Consider the following 19,363-nt stretch of genomic DNA (forward strand, 5'->3'; position numbering starts at 1 on the left):
AAAAAAAAAAAAAAAAAAAAAAAAAAACTGATATAAATAAATGTTTAAAAAAACATTAACAGAGAGATCTGATTGGGTTTTGTTCCAGCATCCTGATTAAACAGATGTCACGTTTGATTTCTGTCAAAATGTTAGACTGGTGCTGTCTAAAGACTGGAATGAAGCCACTTGTGTCAGTTAAGCTCTTGACCGTGAACGTCTCATTGTAAAGTCTTTAAGTCGGTGGTTTGTGTCCGTTTCTCAGTCGGATGCTGTTCAGAGTCGTTTAAACAATAAACACACTGTTACTTTGATTTACAGACGTAAGGTTGGGTCACGTGTATCACAGATCTCTAACCAATCAAACCGAGTTTAACCGAAGCAGGAAGTGCGCGGCAGTCATCGCTCTCTGCCTGTGCACTCCTGGATAAACGTCTCGGTGAAACTTTGGAGTCGTCGGTGAAATTCCCAGTCCACGAAAACTCTTCCTCATGTCTTGAGTTATTTTTCTTCTCTGGGCTGGACATGGTGAACATTTCTTGATCACAGTATGGGCAAATTCCAGTCCAAACACGGTGAGAAGTTACATCTAGTTAGCTTCTTTTTTTATTATTATTAGAAATGAAATACTTGAAATGTCTTATCACTAGCGCTCACTGTCATCTCATTATTTGGGCAGCTTCGAAGCCCAGGCAGAGTCCAGAAGGTAAGACAGAAAAGACACATGCTGTCATAGCTAATTTGTACATGAATTTATAATTTTTTTTCTTTTTTTTTTCTTTTAAATATGTGGTTGTTTTTATCCTCTGCAGGACGGAGTTTGGCTTCCAGTGTGCTGAGAGAGTCGCAGAGTAGCCACATATGCAGAAGAAAGCTGACAGAGGTAACGAGTTTTATCTTTGTTCATATATTAATAACGAATTCGAGAGAAGCTAAACCTATAACTCGCTCACCTACGTTTCCTGTATCACTGCGCTGATCTGGTGCTGACAGAAAAGAGGTTAGACCTGAAGCTGGTGCAGTAATGCCCGGGTACTATTCAGCTCCGGAAACCAGCCAGGTTTTACTAGTAATTTCGGTAATAATGTAGGATCTAAGGGCCCAGAAATCAAAATCATGTTTTGTGTAAGCTGCTTTCAACAAATAAATAAATGCACATGAGGCAACATTAAAGCCAAGTGCATGTGTTCTTATGGTGCAGAAAAAAACCGCACTGCCTCTTTAAACGCCTTTAACACAGCATCCAGGGCTTCATTTCAGTCGTGCCAGCTTGGGGACAAACTGCTCACATCTATCCAGGAGACATAAAAGATGTTTGGAAGGTGGTCGTTTATTTATTTCTCCACCCTTCCTCCTCCATCTCTATAAAGAGACTTCCAAGTCTGTGAAGTTCAGCACACCCACCCCCCTCCAGACAGCGAGGTCTTTATGCCCAACTTCACTGAGGGGGAAAAAGAGAAAAAAGGAAAAAAAAAATCCACATCTGGGACTGCTTTCCTGCCCCAGCCAGACGGGTGAGGGTGTGAGGTGGGGTGTTTGGGGCTGGAGCGGGTGAAGTGTGGCTTGTTTCATTTCATAAATGGCATCAAGTGTAATAATGTTTTTTTTAATTTGTTGCTTCTGAGACCACCTGATTAAAAACACTGATTTCATTTGTCTTACACACTTTAAGGACAGAAAATTCACTGATCCAGCTTTTCAAGTGTTTGATCTCTTAATATCTTTGGGCATAACTTGTTATTTTAAGGCCAATAAAGTCTGAAGCTCAGGACAATATTTGCACAGGGCTGCTGTAAGAAGAAAAAAAAGTTCTGGAAAGTTCTGCAGTTTGGAAAAAGATGTTGACTCTGCCAAGATGTTTAAAGGGCTGTGGTGGAGGTTCTGCGCTCGGAGCACTTCCTGCGATTACATTTTCCAACCCAATGTAGTTTTATCCCCCATGACACCACTGCTGTGAAGTGGTAATGTCAAAAACATCTCTTTTTCCAAAAGATGACTCTGTTCTTTGCATCTTTGTTAGAAAGTCTTCCCCTTAAAATCACATTTAAAACGTTTCCGTGTCACAGTTTTCGCAGAGGTGACAGATTAAAGACGGTTTTTAGAAGCTGGAAGAGTTTAAAAAAGATTTTGTAGAGATAACTAAACAATGAAGTCTTTTATGTGCAACGTTCGATGTATCCAGTTTGGGGGGAGGAGGGGAGCGCCGTGGGTAAAAATTTTAAACACGCCGGCTCATAGGTGAATGTTTACATACCTGTCAAGTACCACTGAGGCAGGCTCAGGTGTTGACAGGTTGACTGTCTAAAGAACGGACAAACCTGTTTCCTTTCCTATGATCTTCCGTCAAGTATGTGTGCAGAAAAGAGGCTGAATAATTACAGTTTTAAGTAAATGTTGGCATAGTGAGCAGAAAAGGCGTGGCGAGTTTAACTTTGAAGTTCAAAGAAAACAATCCTTTCTAGTTTTTTGCTTAGACAGAGAATCCAAACTTCTGTTCTTTTCAAAATAATGTGTTCAAAATGTGGATTTTGTGATTATATTTGGGTTATAGTCCACCCCGCAAGCCAATTATAGACCAAACAATCTGAGTTTGTTCACTTACATTCCTCAAATTGAATTCTACCAAATGTGAAGTTGTTTTAGTTGCTTAGCTAAATGTTTAAAATACCAGATTGATAGAAGCAGCTCAATGTGAACTATCGGTAAACATGTAAATATGCATTAGTATACAGTCATGTGATAAAGAGGGTTTACACAGGACTCTGTTCAGTTGTGCAGAAAAACTAAGTCCACACTTACCGCTTCCATAGGAATTATGCAGCAGCCGGGAGCTGCCAATTAAATGCATTTGATTAACTGATCAAGTGAGTTTGAGCACCTCTAAAAACAGATGTTTGGCCGGTATGCTGGTCTGGAGCATTCAGGTGTGTTTTAACACAATGCCAAGGAGGAAAAATGTCATCAGTGACCTTAAAGAAACTTAATTGTTGATGTCCACCCATCTGGGAGGAGTTAAAAGGCCATTTCCAAACAGTTTAAGTTCCACATTCTACAGCTAATGGAAAACATTTAAGCTAGCTGTCAATCTTCCCAGGAGTGGATGCCTCAGCATATTCACCCCAAAGTCAGACTGTTCAGTGCTCAGAGAAAAGCCCAAAAAACTTAGTTAACATGTTAAATGTTACAGATCATGACAGTACAATTAGAAAAAGACGGAAAAAGACTGGCTTGTCTGGAAGTGTTACCAGGAGAAATGCTCTTCTTTGTAAAAAGGTTGCACAACTTAAGTTTGCAAAGTTGGACCGCAAAAAACTGCAAGACTTCTGGAAAAATGTCCTTTGGACGGATGAGACCAGAGTGGAAATGTTTGACCATAAAGCACAGCATCACATTTGGAGAAAACCAAACTCAGCATATCAGCACAAACACCTCACACCAACTTTCAAGCACGGTGGTGGAGGGGGGATGGTTTGGGCTTGTTTTGCAGCCACAGGACTCACCACTTTGCAGTCATCGAGTTAACTCTGAATTCCTCTGAATACCAAAGTATTCTAGATTCAAATGTGTGGCCACATGTCTGAGAGGTAAAGCTTGGCCAAAACTACAAGGATCTCCAAAACATCAGCAAACAGAAAGGCTGTAAAAAAAATCGAGGTCATGCATAGGACCCTCAATGAACTGAAGCAATGCTATAAAGAAGAGTTGGCCAAAATTCCTCCATAACAATGTGAGAGACCATTGAAGTGGTTCTACAGGCTATTAGGTGTGGACCTAGTTGTTCGCAGGCCTGCATAGATGTGCATCAGCTACACATTAGTGAAATGAACTCAAGCTGCTCACTGAAATCAGGATGGGCCCATGGACTGACGGGTGATGCCGCCTTCTTTCATCAAAGCTTCACTGCAGGCAGAGCGTGGCAGGATACGCTGGGTGTGTTGCCTGCATTTGAACACGAATGCGGGTGTGCAGACGTGCCCACAAATTATCACTCCCTGTGTTGCTCAACTGCATCTGCTGAAGCATCAGTGTGACATGGGTGAGGGACATGTTGGCAGATAAGAGGCTTTTTGTTCCTGTCTTCTTTTGTTTTGCACTGGAAGACTAAAGCAGAAAAAGATTCATTTTCTTAAAGTATTATTCATTCGATATTTTTCAAGTAACAGAAATTGATCCAAGTCCTTTCATCAACCCTGTCTGCTGTAGGATTTGAAAATATGTGTAAATGCATATAAGTATATAATGGATTTAGAGGATTTAAAGTAAGCTGACTTATAGCAGTCAACACATATACAGTGTGTCTAAACCTAAACCTGAAGTGCAAAGAGGTCCCGCCAAGACTCAGGATTTAAGTGAGCGTTTTCATCTTCGTGTATTTATGCAAGAAACCATGCGAAAAGATGTCAACCATTCAAAAACATGCGGGTAAACCGGCTTTCTTCTTCTTTGCAGTGCCGTATGTTTGTGTGTTTAAACGTGTGCAAAGTAAGCCAAAAGTATTCATACCACTGCTTTGTGTTTTGTGGTTCAAAAAAAGGAAAAATGCACAGATTATTCAACATTGCTCACATCTGGAGATCCATCTTCACACTCACGGGACAAGAAAATCACTTAATTGCTTCCTCCCGCTCTTAAATGTGTCCTCTGATAATTTACACTCTTGACTCTTTTCACAGAACTTGTATGTGGAATTGAGGAAAAGCACTTCTGATCATAACTGCGACATGAAGGGTGAGTGGGCGATCACACATCATCCTGTTCCCTGTCCTAGGTCTTTAAAGGTTTAATTGTTTAGTGAATGTCATCAGGTTTTATCCACTTAAACAAAACAGTGGAAATAGTTCATATAAGACTAAGACAGAGCCTAACATGAGTAATCAGAAAGATACTAGATAGACCGCAATCATTTTAAGTACCCATAAACTGTGAGTCTGTTAAAAAAGAGAATTATGATGCATTTTTGTGCTGTTTAGTGGTTCAGCAACCAGAAGAAGAGAAGACGCCCGATAACGGGACCAATTTTCACTTCAAGTGCAAGAAGGAAACAAAGAGGAGCAGCAACCGTGCTGCTGGGAGTGAGGTAACTGGTAACCTCGTTATTTGATATTCAAATAACGTTATAATATAGTATAATTGTAGCAACTGGTGTGTACTCAGATTTTGGTTTTTCCAAGACTGGTGGGGTTGGGTGCCGGGACTTCGTGGAGTTTTCTAGTAAAACGTGATGAGACGACTCCTTCTGACTGTGAAGAAGTTGTGCAGAAAAAAGCTGCATAAACACCCATTTTTAAATATGTATCCTTGAAATGGACTAAACAAACCTGATAAAACATGTTATCTTATCAGGTTGGTTGCAGGCCGTTATGGAGGATTTTGCTATTTTAAAGGGGCTGTAATGTTCTAACTGGCCACTTTGTTTTTTTAGCCATTTAAATGCTTATATTTATTGAGACAATCACATGGGAGCAACTCATGTGATTGTTGAGCCACGGGGCGATCGTGGCTCAAGAGTTGGGAGTTCGCCTTGTAATCGGAAGGTTGCCGATTCGAGCCCCGGCTCGGACAGCCTCGGTCGTTGTGTCCTTGGGCAAGACACTTCACCTACCGCCTACTGGTGTTGGCCAGAAGGGCCGATGGCGCAATATGGCAGCCTGGCTTCTGTCAGTGGCTACAACTGTAGCTTGCCTCCATCAGTGTGTGAATGGGTGGATGACTGGGTGTGTAAAGCGCTTTGGGGTCCCTAGGCGGGACTAGTAAAAGCGCTATACAAATACAGGCCATTTACCATTTAGAGAGATGGGTATTTCAGAAACTGCTGATCTTGCTGGGATTTTCCCACATGTTCATCTCTAGGCCTTGTAGAAGTTTTTGATTTTGGGGTCAGAGGAGAATGGCCAGTTTGCTTTGAGCTGATAGAAAGGCAACAGTAGTTCAAATAACCAGTCATATGCAGAAGAGCATCTCTGAACATCTCTGAACTGTGAAGGGCTACAGCAGCAGAAGACTACACCGGGTGCCACTCCTATCGGCTGAGAACAGGAAACTGTGAAAGCGTAGCTCCATCCTGCCTTTTGTCAGTAGTTCAGGCTGCTGGTGGATTAATAGTGTGGGGGATATTTTGTCAATATGGCCAAAACCTCTGAAGAAAGTTTTCAGCACTTGTTGAATCTGTGCCATGAAGAATTAAAGCATCTCTGAAAGCAAAAGGGAGTGTAATAGTAAGGTGTACCTAATAATAACAATAATATTAAAATATCTCATGAGTGTAAAGTTACAGTACATATACATATGATAAGCAAATACACATATTACTGTAAATGACAAACTATGGCATCAGTATTATTCTGACAGCATGTTCGCATGTGAACACAGGGCATGGAGGGTAACGTGCAGCCTGGAGACGACTCTCAGCAGGAGTGGACCTTCACACTGTACAATTTTGACAACACAGATGAGGTCAAGAAAGAGGTAAGAGAGGGTTTTTTTTTTTGTTTTGCTGCTGACATATTTCAGATGTAAAATGTCTCTGCATGCAGTGTGTATATCTGTGTTCTGCAGGACATGTCCAGCCTGATGCACTCCGTGTTTGAGGTTTTAGAGACATCGGTGAAGCAGCCTTGCAGTGGCACAAGGCCCCTCAGGATCAAGCTAGCTGTAACTTCCTCATATTATCCAAGCAAGAGCTCAAACACAGGTACGTATTATTGTGATTTTTAGGATTCAAGGACGCAAAACTAAACAGTTCATGACCGTCAAGATTTTAATAAGCTTCTAAGCTGTCAGCAATGCCAACATCCTGCACTCACTGAAAACAGATGCAGAGCAGGAGCAGAGTGGATCTCAGGAGGCCGGCCATCCAATGAGAAGGCTCTTCTGTGTGGATGAAAACAAAGAGCGCAGAAAGCACTACCAGGATCTAGCTGGCATTGAAAATTATGCCTCCAAGTTTGACAATCCAGGTATCATAAAAGCTCCGTTAATTGTGTGTGTGTGTCCTTTGGAAAATACACTTAAGGGTTTTTTTCTTCTGTTTTTTTTTAGACTCACCTCCTCTTCAGCACCATCTAGTGGTGCACTGTGAGAACTCTGTGCATTCTGAGTCACCTCAAGACCTCCGTGTTGTTCACTCCATGAGAAGCAGATCCATGTGTGATAGGACCAGAGCTGAGAGAAAGTCCTGCAGGTTGCATGGCCGGCACCCTGCTTCGTGGTGCCATCCTACCCAGACTCTCCTTCGAGCCTCCCAGAGCCTCCCGCGTCGCGCCCACAGCAGGAAGCTTCACTCCACGGTACAATATTCTGCCTCAACCCGTACACACGCTGGTTTCCAGGCACAGCCAGGACAAGACAGGGAGACATTTTACAGCCTTCAGCCTTCCTTTGGTGTCCCGATGGCCCAGAGACATGAGCACCATCACTTCCATGAGCATCATCACCATCATCACCACTACCACCCATCATAACCTCATGTGATACACATATAAGACAGGTAAGAGCAGCTTAGTAATATTTTAGCTTAGTTTTCACCTTATTCTGGATTTTTCTTTCTCATCAGTGCCCCAATACATTATTATAATGTCAAATGTGAGACACATACATGCAATAAAGTTGTTTAGACTGTTATTATTTATTTGAGGATGGATCTGTTAGTACAGGGGCAGTGACCAAAGTATCTCTCCTGACAAAAATCCTCAGTTGCACAACAATGCCCTGCAAGCATGCACCTCTATGTTGTACAAAGTAGTTTGGTTGGAAAAGAATAGCAGATACATAAAATGAAGTAGATGATGGCAAAATAGTTAAAACTGTGTTAAACGCCAAACATTTGGTGTGCTGTGAGGAGGAAAGTGAAGCTTCTCGTGAGCATTCAGATGTTGTTCCTGCTAATCTGTCTGGCAAAAGTTGCAAATAGAAACCACGTCCAGCGAAGGACGTGAGACAGCTGTTGCTATTTATAACCTCAACCCTCTTACTTACCCTCTGTGCCTCTCCTGCCTCACCAGAGCAAAACACCCAGAGAGACAGCAACAGAAGATACCAACGGAGCAGCAGCTACAAAAGAGACAAGACGCTGAATCAAATACATACCAACACACACACACAAAAAAACACTAAAGACATGAAGTCCCTGCGATTCCTTGCTGCTGAGGGCTTCATTCAGGCTGGTGCGAGAGCTCTGGAAAACCTCACCTGTGTGTCTTTTAACCTCTACCCACTTCTCTTCAAGGCCTGCTACCTCCACGAGCAGGCTGAGGTGCTGCATGCTTTGGTCCAGATGTGGCCTCTTCCTGAACTCAACCTACAAAGACTTCTGGGAAAGACAGCCGACTGTCAGTTAGACCTCACATCTCGCACCTGCCGGCTTTGTCTGGAAGCAATTCTCACCGGCCTAAAGGTACCAAACCACCCACCTTGAATGTACCCCTAATCATTTTCATTTCAGTTGCATTTCTGTTGTCATTGCCTTAAAACACTCATGAATAGTCACCTTTAATGTAATATTCTCTTGTTTTCTTAGGATTATGTGCTGTCTCCCCCGAGAACATATGCCAAGAGCCTTCACACGGTGGACCTGACTGCCCTTAAGGACACTGAGCATCAGGCCTGCCCTTGTAAATCCACCCTGGGTCGATGGGCAAGAACCCAGCTCCTGACAAAACTGTGCTACGAGACCATGGCGGCCATGCAAGATACGGACGTGTCCCAATCTGCCTTTGAAACATCTGTTGACGTCCGTCTGAATGGCTTCGTCACAGGCCGCAACTACGAGCTGGTAGCTCAGGCCTTCCTGCTCCTCCGCTACTGTCCCCTGAAGCTTCGCTTTGTTAGTTTTAGAGCGGATTCTCTCACTCTCAAGCAGCTGTTCTATGTTCTTCGCCTAGCAGAGCCAGAGTCCATCACAAAGCTGGAGGTGGTGCACAATATTCCTCTAGAGGCCTCACACCTGGAGGTGCTGCTGTCCAGGGTGGAATTCCCCAAATTACAGTCTCTGACCCTGCCAGCCAGCGCCCTGGATGTCAGGAGGCTCGGCTCTGACGACGAGGATCTGCTGGCCACCATTGGCAACCTGCTGGCACGACTGAGCAGCCTCACTGAGCTCTATGTTGGTTTTTCTACTCTCACTGGACACCTACGGAGACTGCTAAAGTGAGTACAAGCACAGACAGGGAGCAACAAAGAGACAGACAACAAGGTGCCCTAAGTTTGTCTATTCTTGTAATGCATGCTGATTGTAGACCTGATCAGCAACAACATCAAGAGCTTTAACACAGCTCAAAATACCCACCTTTAACCTTTGTCAATTGTACAACAGTGGAAGGTATTCTGTTGTTAAAATTGCTGATGTGGTGCCAGTGCGAGGACAGGTGGCTGCAGGACAAAGAACCACTGGGTATTCTTCACCTTCAAATGGAAATAGAACAGGAGCGAGTATGCACAGTATCATTTAAGCCAGCTAGATTTTGTAATGTAAAATGTTTTGATCCTCAACAAACAAGGTATAGATGAGCAAAAGCTTGCACATTGTTCATAAAATTAACAAATAAGTGAGCAAAGACTTTGACAAAAGATTGAATTTGCGTTTACAAAGATGTACAGATGGGTGACCAACCAACATAATGAAAAACATTTTCATACTGATGAAATGGATCTCTACATCCTATGTGCTTCACTGATTTAACGTAACACTTCCGTCTAAGGAAAACGTGCCAGCCTGTAGCGTATAAGAGCTATGAGTGTTCTCTTTTATCCTTTGTCACCTGTTAGCTGTACCTTTTTAAGCATTTCCTGTACCGCTCCTGTTTGACTACAAATTTCTACTTCTATTAGCATTTCATACCAGAGTCATTTTTATTCTCCCTTGTTTCCTTCTCACAGTCCTCTCAACACACCTCTACTATGCTTGGAGTTGGCCAACTGCTGCCTGAACCGTGTGGACATGACCTACCTGGCCAACAGTCTCCACAGTGAGACCCTGGTTCACCTTGACATCAGTGGACATGACCTCTTTGACTCTTTCTCCACCCCTGTACACAAATTGCTTAGCAGGAGTTCGGGAACTCTGGCGAGATTGGCTCTCGAGGAGTGCAACATAAAGGACGAGCACATGAACGCCTTCACTAATGCTCTGGCTTGCTGTCAGCAACTGGAGGAGCTCAGACTTATGGGAAACCCTCTGACATCTGTTGCCCTGCTTAGGTTATTCTCCACTCTATCTGCAGGGTTTCCCAAGTTAAGGTACATAGAGGCACCTGTGCCCCGTGAATGTTACGCAGACGATGTCACGTATCCTCTGGATGATTCGGTCTTGCTGCATTACAACAGGGAGCTGTTTCAGGAGATCAGGATCCAGCTGATGGCCGTCCTGGAAAGAGCAGGTAGAGATGGGGTGGAAGTGTGCACCCCTGTCATGGGGGCCTATGATCCAGACATCAATGAAACTAGTAATGAGCTGGGGGTGTCCATGTTGAAATCTTTTAACGCCATCATCGGCACTTTTATAGGTACGATAACCGATGTGAACAACAGGAGATCCCAGACTTGAAAAGATGATTGAGTTTTACTGTGACTAGTCCTGAGCTCAAAGTCTGCTGCTTCATTCAAGCCCAACACTGTGAAAATGGATCCAGTAAACCAGATTTAACTATAGTTAAGACAGGAATTATGTTAGTGTCAACAAATGTTAACTGTTTTTTTCCAGGACTTAATTATATAAACTAAACAGATGTGCAATGCAGATAGCAACTATATTGGTTATTGGTAAGATGTTTTATTAGCTGTATATACAGTGCATGTTGTTTTAATTTATATATTCTTGTTTAAATGCTGTAACTACATTTATAAGCAGCCCAACACTGAAACATGTGACAGATCCTTCTATAGTAATTCTGAAACTGTAATTTGTCATATCAATGTATTAAATAAATGACAGACATGTTTCAAAATGTACATTTCTTTATTGAGCACTGTGTTATATATGTAGATTACATTTCATGTTAAATATTACACCAGGGGACGACCACGAACCAACCGAAGACTAAGATTAACAGCTGCGAACTGGAATGGCCTATTTCTTCATCCATTCCTCTTTTTCTTTCCTCTCACGGATCACCTCCTCCAGGTATGGAGTCAGATAGTGGACATCCTGCAGGAAAAACACAAGGCACAATACATGACATCAGTAATCAGCAGAGGCTAAAAATCCCACCCTAAACTAAGATAATAAAAAACCCCTCTGTGATAGCTCTGTTTACTTATCTTTTTTTTTTTCCCCACACTTTGGCTAAAATTTCATATCTTACACTGAGAATTCACTTAGGACTCAGCAGCTATATTCCAGCTGACTGATAAGAGGTGAAATCAATCGTAGAGAAGGTTCTGCCCCAACAACATCCTTATGATTACAGTAGTCACTAGCAAACTGTTGCCAGTAGTTTGCATGGAAGACACAACTTGTCTGTGAACATTTACAAACTATGCAATTGGTAGTGAGGAAAGTGTGATACATACCAGGAAAGGAGAATGAAGGCTGTGGCTTTTGAAATGTATTGGTTGCACAACTTTTATCTAATTATAAGTTTTCAGACAAGTTGGCATCCTAAGTGCAAACTACTAGCATCAAAGCAGCACTGCACACCACTTTGCAACCACCTTCAGGCTATGGACTCCCAACACTCTCCAGAAACCAGTCGCCAACCAGTTACAGAATACATACTTGTCCCTAGCAACCAGTGGCTACCAGTTTCAAACCAAGTGCCAAGACCACTTACAACCAATCAGGGGATCACATTTTCCCCTAACAAACAGTGGCTGCCAGACCTGTGCTGACAAATCTTTAGGACTGCATGACTCAAGCCTCAGTTGAAAACTTAACAAATAACCACGTCCAATGAAATGACCAACAGAAAAATACTACATCTATCCATGTTAACATTAACACTACATTTTACACTGCACTGAAAATGCTAATTTAGTCTGTTTGTGTGAAAGCACCTCATCGAATTTCGTCCACTGGTTTTTAGGAAGAATCTGCTGCTTCATAGAGAGATCCAGGGCCCTCTTGATCCTGAACATCCTGTCGTTGTACACATTCTCTGGAAGTCTTCTGAGGGCCTCTTTCACATCCAGGTCCTCATGGATCGTGTCATCACGCATTAAACCTGCAACAGAAAACCCACAAGCTCAAGACAATCCTGTTTTCATTAGCAAGCTTCGAAACTGGCAATATTTGTAGCTAATGAACTCTGATCATCTTAAATTATTATATTTACCAAGTTTGCCTTACCAAGTTTGTTGAAGCCACACATGTTGTAATACCATTTACGGAAGCCAACGAGGAGCCTTCCTGTTGCAGCTGTAAAGAAATAGAAAAAACAAAATCATGAGAAAGGGACCGAGACAGACAGGATCAGTGAGGATGGAAGAAAAGAAGGAGAACAGTGTTCTAGGCAATTAGTATACATATTTAAGTCAGTCAACTTTAGTTATGAAGCACATTACAATACAAAATAAGAAAATTAAAAGTGTATAAATAGTTAGGTTTAAATAAAATTAAGCCTGTACAGGTGGCCCCTAATCTTCTTTTTAATGGTATCAGCAGTGTCACAGATCTAGCGAACCTCAATCTCAAAAGCAGTCTCCTTTCTCTAACCTAGACCAAAGTACCACCAACAATCACTGATCACCTGATCAGAGACCTAGTAGTTAAACATGGATGTCTTAGTTAACAAATATAGGGAGAAATCTATCTTGTCATATTTTATTTATCTTACTGATCTATTGTAGTATGAGCTGCTGTAACAGTGATTTCCCAACATAAAGTATATGTCATCTTATAAGAGGCAATTAGTTAAATGTGCTGTATGAATATCAGACAACAACCATTCAACTACGACCACTCAGATGTCATTGTGAGACAGACGTAACTATTCACTAAAGAAAACAAACTTTAACCTCCATTAGCAATGAGCTAACAGCAGTTTGGTTGATTTCTTAAATTTAACTCCAAACGACGGCTAAGCTCTACATCAGTCATTTAGTAAAACACACTTTTCATTATTGCGCAACAGGATGGAGGTCTTTGTTTAATACCAATTATCTCATTTTACCGGCACTGGACAGCGCTAAGCTAACGCTAGCTGACCAGCACCCGTTAGCATCAGCTAGCACGGGGACACTAGAGGACACAGACGAGTCAAAGGCACCGGAAGGCCTAATTATACTGACAAAGTAAACATAACGACCTGCTGTGAGCAACAGAATAAAACAGATCTGACCACAGGTTAAAAACGAGAGGATTAACGAGCATAACCTGGAAATATGAAAAAGGATAGGGGTTAATTTACCTGGTGCCCTCGTCGCCATGTTTATCGCTGGGAAGGAACGCGGTGGGTTGTGGGTAAAGATGCGTTTAAAAGCAACTTGATCAGACGTCACGCTGTGGTAAGGTCCGACGTTCACGGACAGCAGAAATTTTCTTTAAAACTGTGTAAATACACTTTAAATCAGTGTAAACACTGAATAAATACAGTAAAAATATAGTATAAATACATTATAAATCGGGATAATACAGTATACATAATATAAAACAGTATAACACAGTATAAATACTGTATCAATACAGTACAAAACATTTTATAAATACAGTATAAATAGTTATAAATGCAGTATAAATATCCTCCTGAGAAGCAAGGGAAAAAAAAGTATCTTACAGTTTTTTGTCCACTACAGAGGACATAATGAACAGGCTGGGTCTCAGGAAGATAAAGTGTAAATCAGTGTAACTACTTTATAAATAATGCCTGACGTTCCCTGTGAGGAACCTCCATCTGAAACTCCATTAATGTCTGAGCCAGCTGTATCTGTTTACAATAATACATAAAAGTCTGAGGACCTTAAAATTACGAAGAAGAAGAAAGAAAAAAAGGGCTTCTTCCCAAAACTGTGTGCTGTTTCTGTGTCAGACCCAGAGAAACTGACTGACTTTGAGAATCCCATCTGTCTGTTCTCACTCTACAAAATGAAATTTAAAAGAAATTTCAATATTTCTGCATGAGTCTACATCTATGATTAAAGAATATTTTTCTTCAGATGTTTACAAGTCTCTTAGGATTTTAAAATAACTCCACAAGTCCAGTAAGTGTTGTTAACATATTATTTTTTAAGAGAATACTGTTTACAACAATGGTATCGGAAACTGGTAAATCTTTTAAAAAGGGTTCCCACAAATTATTAACATTGCTCCACATCTTTGTTTTGTAAGGATCCAGATAAAAGTTTGCATATACCAGGACCTCAGTGTTTATGTGTATTCCTGAGGAATTAAAAATGTTAATAAAAGGAGCTGATCAGAACCACAAATTAAAATTTTAAAATTAAAAGGAAGTTTGCATGATGTTTGCCAAGTGCTCAAATCCACAGAGGTCAATTAAGGACAGAGTTGTACTTATCCAACATTTAAAAAAAAAATAAAAAAATAAAAACAAAACACAACCCAAAAACAAACTATTATGATTTATAAATGAATGGATGACAAAAATGCCCATTTAGATTAAAAATGTCCTCATAACTTCAAAGTTTCATTCAGTAATGGTTGCTCATTCTAAAGCATGTGTGAAATAAGTTTATCATTTCATCCAAAGTTAAAACTGTGGACATCAGCAATTTGAATCTTTCACAATCAAGCTTTTCAAATGAGAAAAGGAAAACCCATTCAGGTAACTGCAGATTTCCCATGTGGATTTTCGGTACCCGACCAGAAAAATATTGGATGTAACTTAGATAATTTAAATAGGTGCATGATTGTATTATGTAATTGTTGCAGCTGAAAGAGCAAAAACTGCTTGCATGAATGGGTGAGAATGGGTGAATGAGACAAGTTGTGTTGTGAGTGCTCAAATAGAGTAGAAAAGCGCTATGTAAGAACCAGTCCATTTACTTTAAACATTACTATTTAATATATCATTATATTTACAAAACAGTACATTTCAAGCTCTTTTGATGCTCCATGTTTATATTTTAATGTTGGCACATAACTTATGTGGCTGTTGGTGAAAAATCAAAGTGTCTTTTGGAATAAATAAAAATCTTCCAGTGTGGCCAAAGCCAACTCAGTGCAAAACGTCTCATCTGGCAAAGACACCAAGCGGTCCAGAGAGATGTAGTTGGGCAGGGTTGGATCATACTGAGCTTTTCCAAGATACTCGAGGAACAGGTGGCGCTCTCTGAGGCGCAAGTACTTGGAATTGAGGACCTGGAAAAAGATGTCAGATACTGGAGTTAGAATTCCTCAAAACAGCCAAAGAAAATCAGTTCATAGTACTTTAAAACTTGAAAATATGAGTGCAAGAGAGACCTACCTGTGGGAACTTGGTGATAAGGTGGTGGGGTACTTTCATGGTGTTGTGGATGAAGTCAAACATCTCTGTCAGCTTCCTTTTATTGGCAGTCAGAAGTTTGGGCACAGCGAGAACTATGTGCTGGATCTCGTTTCTCTTAAAGCCAAGCTCTATTTCACACACCTGTAGAGTAAATCAACAAAATCTACTGAGAACAGCACATCTAAAACTGACAAGTTCTAATAATGTCTCCTGTTTTTTCTGTACCTTTAAGTTTTCTTTAACGGGCTCCAAACTGCCACACAGTAACCTGGGAAGACGAGCTACAATATTCCGTGTCTGGGGAGAAATGCAAAACAACCTATAAGCTGTAATAACACTATAACAAAAGCATAATAGCACGGCTCATATCTTATATCTCCTATCATAGCTGCATACATTGTTAGCACTGAGGCTAAGTTGCTGCTGATAAAAACCCAATCTGTTGTCCAGCCTGTTCACGCTGAAGTTGAGCAGATAAGGAGCTCTGGACACCATGGACGCAACCGTCTCTGAACTGAAGTTCTTTGACTTGAGGTAGTTCACCCTTCACAAATGATGAGAAAGAGAGAGAGAAAACACTCATAGTGTCATAACAGTAACACAACACATGAACACAAATAGCTCTTTTCCAGCAGTACCTACTCGACTCAACTCAATTTCAGAAGTTTTCCATTACAATCAAGTACCACCTAATGTGCGTGGGGTCATTATAGTGACACAGCTGAAAGTCCATTGACATCACATATCGTTTCACTTCACACCGCTTGGAACCTGAGCCAAGAAGGTACAAAAGTATATGAAGCTTATGCGTCAATTCAATAAGGAAGACCTATGGCCTCACATTTGTCCACTTCCAGGTGCTGCCGGATAAATCTAAACTTTATCACTTCCACTTTCCCACACTGTCAAGCTGTTTGTGTCATCACTGGTCTAGTCCAATCACCTTCTTCCGGCCTTCTCCAGACCAATCAGCATTTACGCTGCTTGCTTTATATCTCACTGCCCATCCGTTTTTCTTCTTCCCAGATGTCGCACAACCCACCTCTTCCCCATCTCCAGCTGTCATCATTCAAGCTCCATTCAAGCCACCTTCCTCTCCATCACCAGCATTTAGGCTCTAAGGGGTCCTGCTATTCTCTTTCACGGGTTCCGTCCTATTCTGACCCCTTGAACCTGCACTGCCAAAGCTCACTGGATCACCTCCATTATGTAAAAATGGCAAAACATTATCTTGGATTTCACTTTGAGCAAGCTCCAGGGAGGTAAATCTAACAAATGAGCAGATGGTGAGGGCCAATAATTTTAGTGTGGCCAAAAAACTCCATAGTTCCAGCTGTTTCCACTGAACGTCCTCCATCAGCCACCTTAAGACAACACAGCTAAACCTCACACTGACAGCCTGTTTCTGGTTTACTAATTCATGTGGACAATGTCCTGAACATTAAAAACAACAATGAGCATCCTCATCATCATGCTCCTGACCCTCTGGCTTTCATTCATGCAGACAAGGTCTCATTACAAGTGATGAGCCTCATTATGGGTCAGTATGACACAGAGGTTGTTGTCTGCTCTTTGTTCAAGTCTGAGGTTAAATTGTTAAAAAAAAACAGGTGCTCAAAATGGGACATTACATGAGCAAAAAATCCCAAAACAACAACAACAACAACAAAAACATCTCCAGTGCCCTTAAAGTGGTCCAGATGTACAAGAGAAGATGACTTTTAGAGGGAGATCAGGCAAAATCAAAATCAGATAAGATTTTTAAATTTCATGGGTGTGACTTAATCACATCAGACACATTTATGTTACAATAAAGAACCTCGACATGTAAAGGTTTTCATTAAGATGCCTTCGAGCTACCTGGCCTGTAGGTTTTCCAAACTCTCAGTGAGAATGAAGGGGTTGTGTGAGATAATATAGCCGAAGCGAGAGTCCTCCACGCCGATGTCTTTGAGAAACAGTAACCGCGGGGTCACATCTGTGTTGAAGTTGAGCCTCAGCAGCATGGAGCCTACATTAGGCCTTTGTTCCAGCTTCCACAAGTTCACCCCTGCAATGAGAAGGGGTGGGTGAATGATTAGAAATAACAACATTTGGGTTCAGATTTTGAAGATGAGGTTTTACTGTGATTCCAAAGTGGTTATTTTGATTACCTAGTTGTACCAACTTGCTAAGCGTCTCAGACTTATCGACATAATCTCTAAGAGTGGTGGAGACTGGAGGGATGGCAGAGGGAACAGATATACTGATGGCCTCTTCATCACTGATCTCTTCTAAAGCTGAAGGCTGAGCCACAGGATCCAAATCTGCATGATAAAGAAATTACAGATGAGCAGATTCCAACGTGATACAAAAAACCCTTTAAATTAATAAACAATCACAGCAGCAAGCTACTACCTACCTAATGATATATGACTATTTTCAGTAGTTAGTGCAGCATCTCTGGTTGGTAACAGTGAGGTCTTGTGTGCTCCAACATTAGTTCTAGACAGCTCTTGTGTATTCATGCCTTCCTTTGCCTCAGTTGTCAGATATTTAGCTGCTGAGTCACTGTAGAAGCAAATCTGTTGTTTCCACCTCAGTCTTGTCAGCGTTGTTGCTGTTGTGTGATTCCCCCTGATCGATAATCCACTAATAACTTTTGTTGGTACTCTTGTCACCTTAATCCGCTGCTGAACTCGAGTGTAATACTGCCAGGTACTGCTCACCGTCTTAGAGTAAAGAGGACCCGTGCCTCTTAGACACAGCTGTGCACAAGTAAAGGCCATGGTTATTCTGTAAGAAATGAACATGACATATTTTAGAGGCATACTATGCAACATACAGTAGTGGGAAAAGATCTTCATTGTCATTCCTTTATATTTTACTTTCAAGTAGCCAGACTTTCTTGTAATTTTTAAAGTGGTCTTGAGCAATAGTTCTTCAGGCTTTCAGAAGGTCTTTCACTTTGTTTTCTTTGGACATTGGCTGCTTTTTCACCGATTTTAAGCAAAGTTGTTTTTAATCTGGCCTTCAGAGAAATGTTTTTATTTCCCTCATTTTAACACGGACAAACGAATCCTTCCACCATAAAAAGGCAGATGACTCAAGGGACCAGTGTTGTGTCTACACATTTTAGACAAGGACCAATTTTAAATGTATCTTTAGGCCCTTTGTAACGAGCAGCCTGTCACAAAACACATCACTTGTTTCCATTTCTTTAGTTGAAAAATACAGAGGGTAACACAGTTTTACAAGCACAAATTTGTATTTTTATACCAGGTGATTCCCAAAGAGCTATTAGCTGAAGACCTGGTGTGTCTCAGCATGGTTTGCAGTATGCCCTCACAAAAAAATCTGAGGAAACTGGACAAGTGGGGGACAAAAGAAGAAGTGACGGTCCTTAAGGACCTGTCGTGTCACTAAAAGATTGCCAATTGCAAAAGTGCTTGGGTGCAGTCCTCTAAAATCTCAACTGGCACTGTGCATCGGTCAAATGTTGATTGGTTGACAAGTGGGCCAGAACTGGGAAAGGATCAACAGTGGAGTTCACCACTGTCACGGACAGCCCTGCTCATCGTGATGGTGTGTTTTTCAAAAAGACAAAGATGAAATGCTCGTGTCATTCATATTTACAAAAACCTTAAGTCATTAATATATACTTTTCCCCGGATTAGCTAGCTATGCAGATAGCTCGGTTAATGATTGATGATGGCCTACGAGAGACTAGCTGGACACGGTTACATCGTTGTATGCTAGCAGAATAATAATTCTTTAAATCCAGCGTCAGTACATAGACCTTTCTGTTGTCTTACTCACTGTTTATGAATCAAAGCATTTTCTTCACCGTCCTGCAATGTCAAGTATTTTCACGTGCGCGCTAACGGAAGTGCTCCACGTAAACGTCACTTTATGGGACGTGCCACAACGCCGTGTTTGTACGCATACCTGATGTCTTTTTTTATATTTAGCAGATAAAAAGTGTCATACATACAAAATTAAAAACATAACATAATATTACTACAGTTAAA

The 19,363-nt window shown here is 41.3% G+C and overlaps 4 protein-coding genes across 4 annotated transcripts; 2 read left to right on the forward strand and 2 right to left on the reverse strand.

The window, feature by feature from the left end:
* Nucleotides 1–418: 418 nt before the first annotated feature.
* On the forward strand, nucleotides 419–7,439 carry LOC102799860 (protein naked cuticle homolog 2). Its single transcript, XM_006787838.3, has 9 exons — nucleotides 419–554; nucleotides 659–685; nucleotides 792–862; nucleotides 4,653–4,707; nucleotides 4,950–5,056; nucleotides 6,349–6,444; nucleotides 6,535–6,670; nucleotides 6,792–6,935; nucleotides 7,018–7,439. The coding sequence occupies exons 1-9, from the start codon at nucleotides 530–532 to the stop codon at nucleotides 7,437–7,439; spliced, it is 1,083 nt and encodes a 360-aa protein (XP_006787901.2). The 5' UTR covers nucleotides 419–529.
* Nucleotides 7,440–8,095: 656 nt separating this feature from the next.
* Nucleotides 8,096–10,898, forward strand: lrrc14b (leucine rich repeat containing 14B). The gene is made up of 3 exons (XM_087835214.1): nucleotides 8,096–8,371; nucleotides 8,495–9,123; nucleotides 9,853–10,898. The coding sequence occupies exons 1-3, from the start codon at nucleotides 8,096–8,098 to the stop codon at nucleotides 10,517–10,519; spliced, it is 1,572 nt and encodes a 523-aa protein (XP_087691340.1). The 3' UTR covers nucleotides 10,520–10,898.
* A 13-nt stretch (nucleotides 10,899–10,911) lies between these two features.
* Nucleotides 10,912–13,382, reverse strand: uqcrb (ubiquinol-cytochrome c reductase binding protein). The gene is made up of 4 exons (XM_006787837.2): nucleotides 13,320–13,382; nucleotides 12,260–12,328; nucleotides 11,968–12,134; nucleotides 10,912–11,119 (listed from the first exon to the last, which is right to left on the reverse strand). The coding sequence occupies exons 1-4, from the start codon at nucleotides 13,336–13,338 to the stop codon at nucleotides 11,042–11,044; spliced, it is 333 nt and encodes a 110-aa protein (XP_006787900.1). The 5' UTR covers nucleotides 13,339–13,382; the 3' UTR covers nucleotides 10,912–11,041.
* A 1,586-nt stretch (nucleotides 13,383–14,968) lies between these two features.
* mterf3 (mitochondrial transcription termination factor 3) lies at nucleotides 14,969–19,231 on the reverse strand. Its single transcript, XM_006787835.2, has 8 exons — nucleotides 19,152–19,231; nucleotides 17,755–18,128; nucleotides 17,507–17,659; nucleotides 17,214–17,403; nucleotides 15,750–15,897; nucleotides 15,579–15,650; nucleotides 15,333–15,494; nucleotides 14,969–15,226 (listed from the first exon to the last, which is right to left on the reverse strand). Exons 2-8 carry the CDS (start codon nucleotides 18,119–18,121, stop codon nucleotides 15,032–15,034), a joined length of 1,287 nt encoding a protein of 428 aa, XP_006787898.2. The 5' UTR covers nucleotides 18,122–18,128; nucleotides 19,152–19,231; the 3' UTR covers nucleotides 14,969–15,031.
* Between the last annotated feature and the right edge of the window lie 132 nt (nucleotides 19,232–19,363).

This window comes from Neolamprologus brichardi, chromosome 22 (assembly GCF_056152115.1).
Source record: "Neolamprologus brichardi isolate AB-2024 chromosome 22, ASM5615211v1, whole genome shotgun sequence".
In the NCBI taxonomy this organism is placed as follows: Eukaryota; Metazoa; Chordata; class Actinopteri; order Cichliformes; family Cichlidae; genus Neolamprologus; species Neolamprologus brichardi.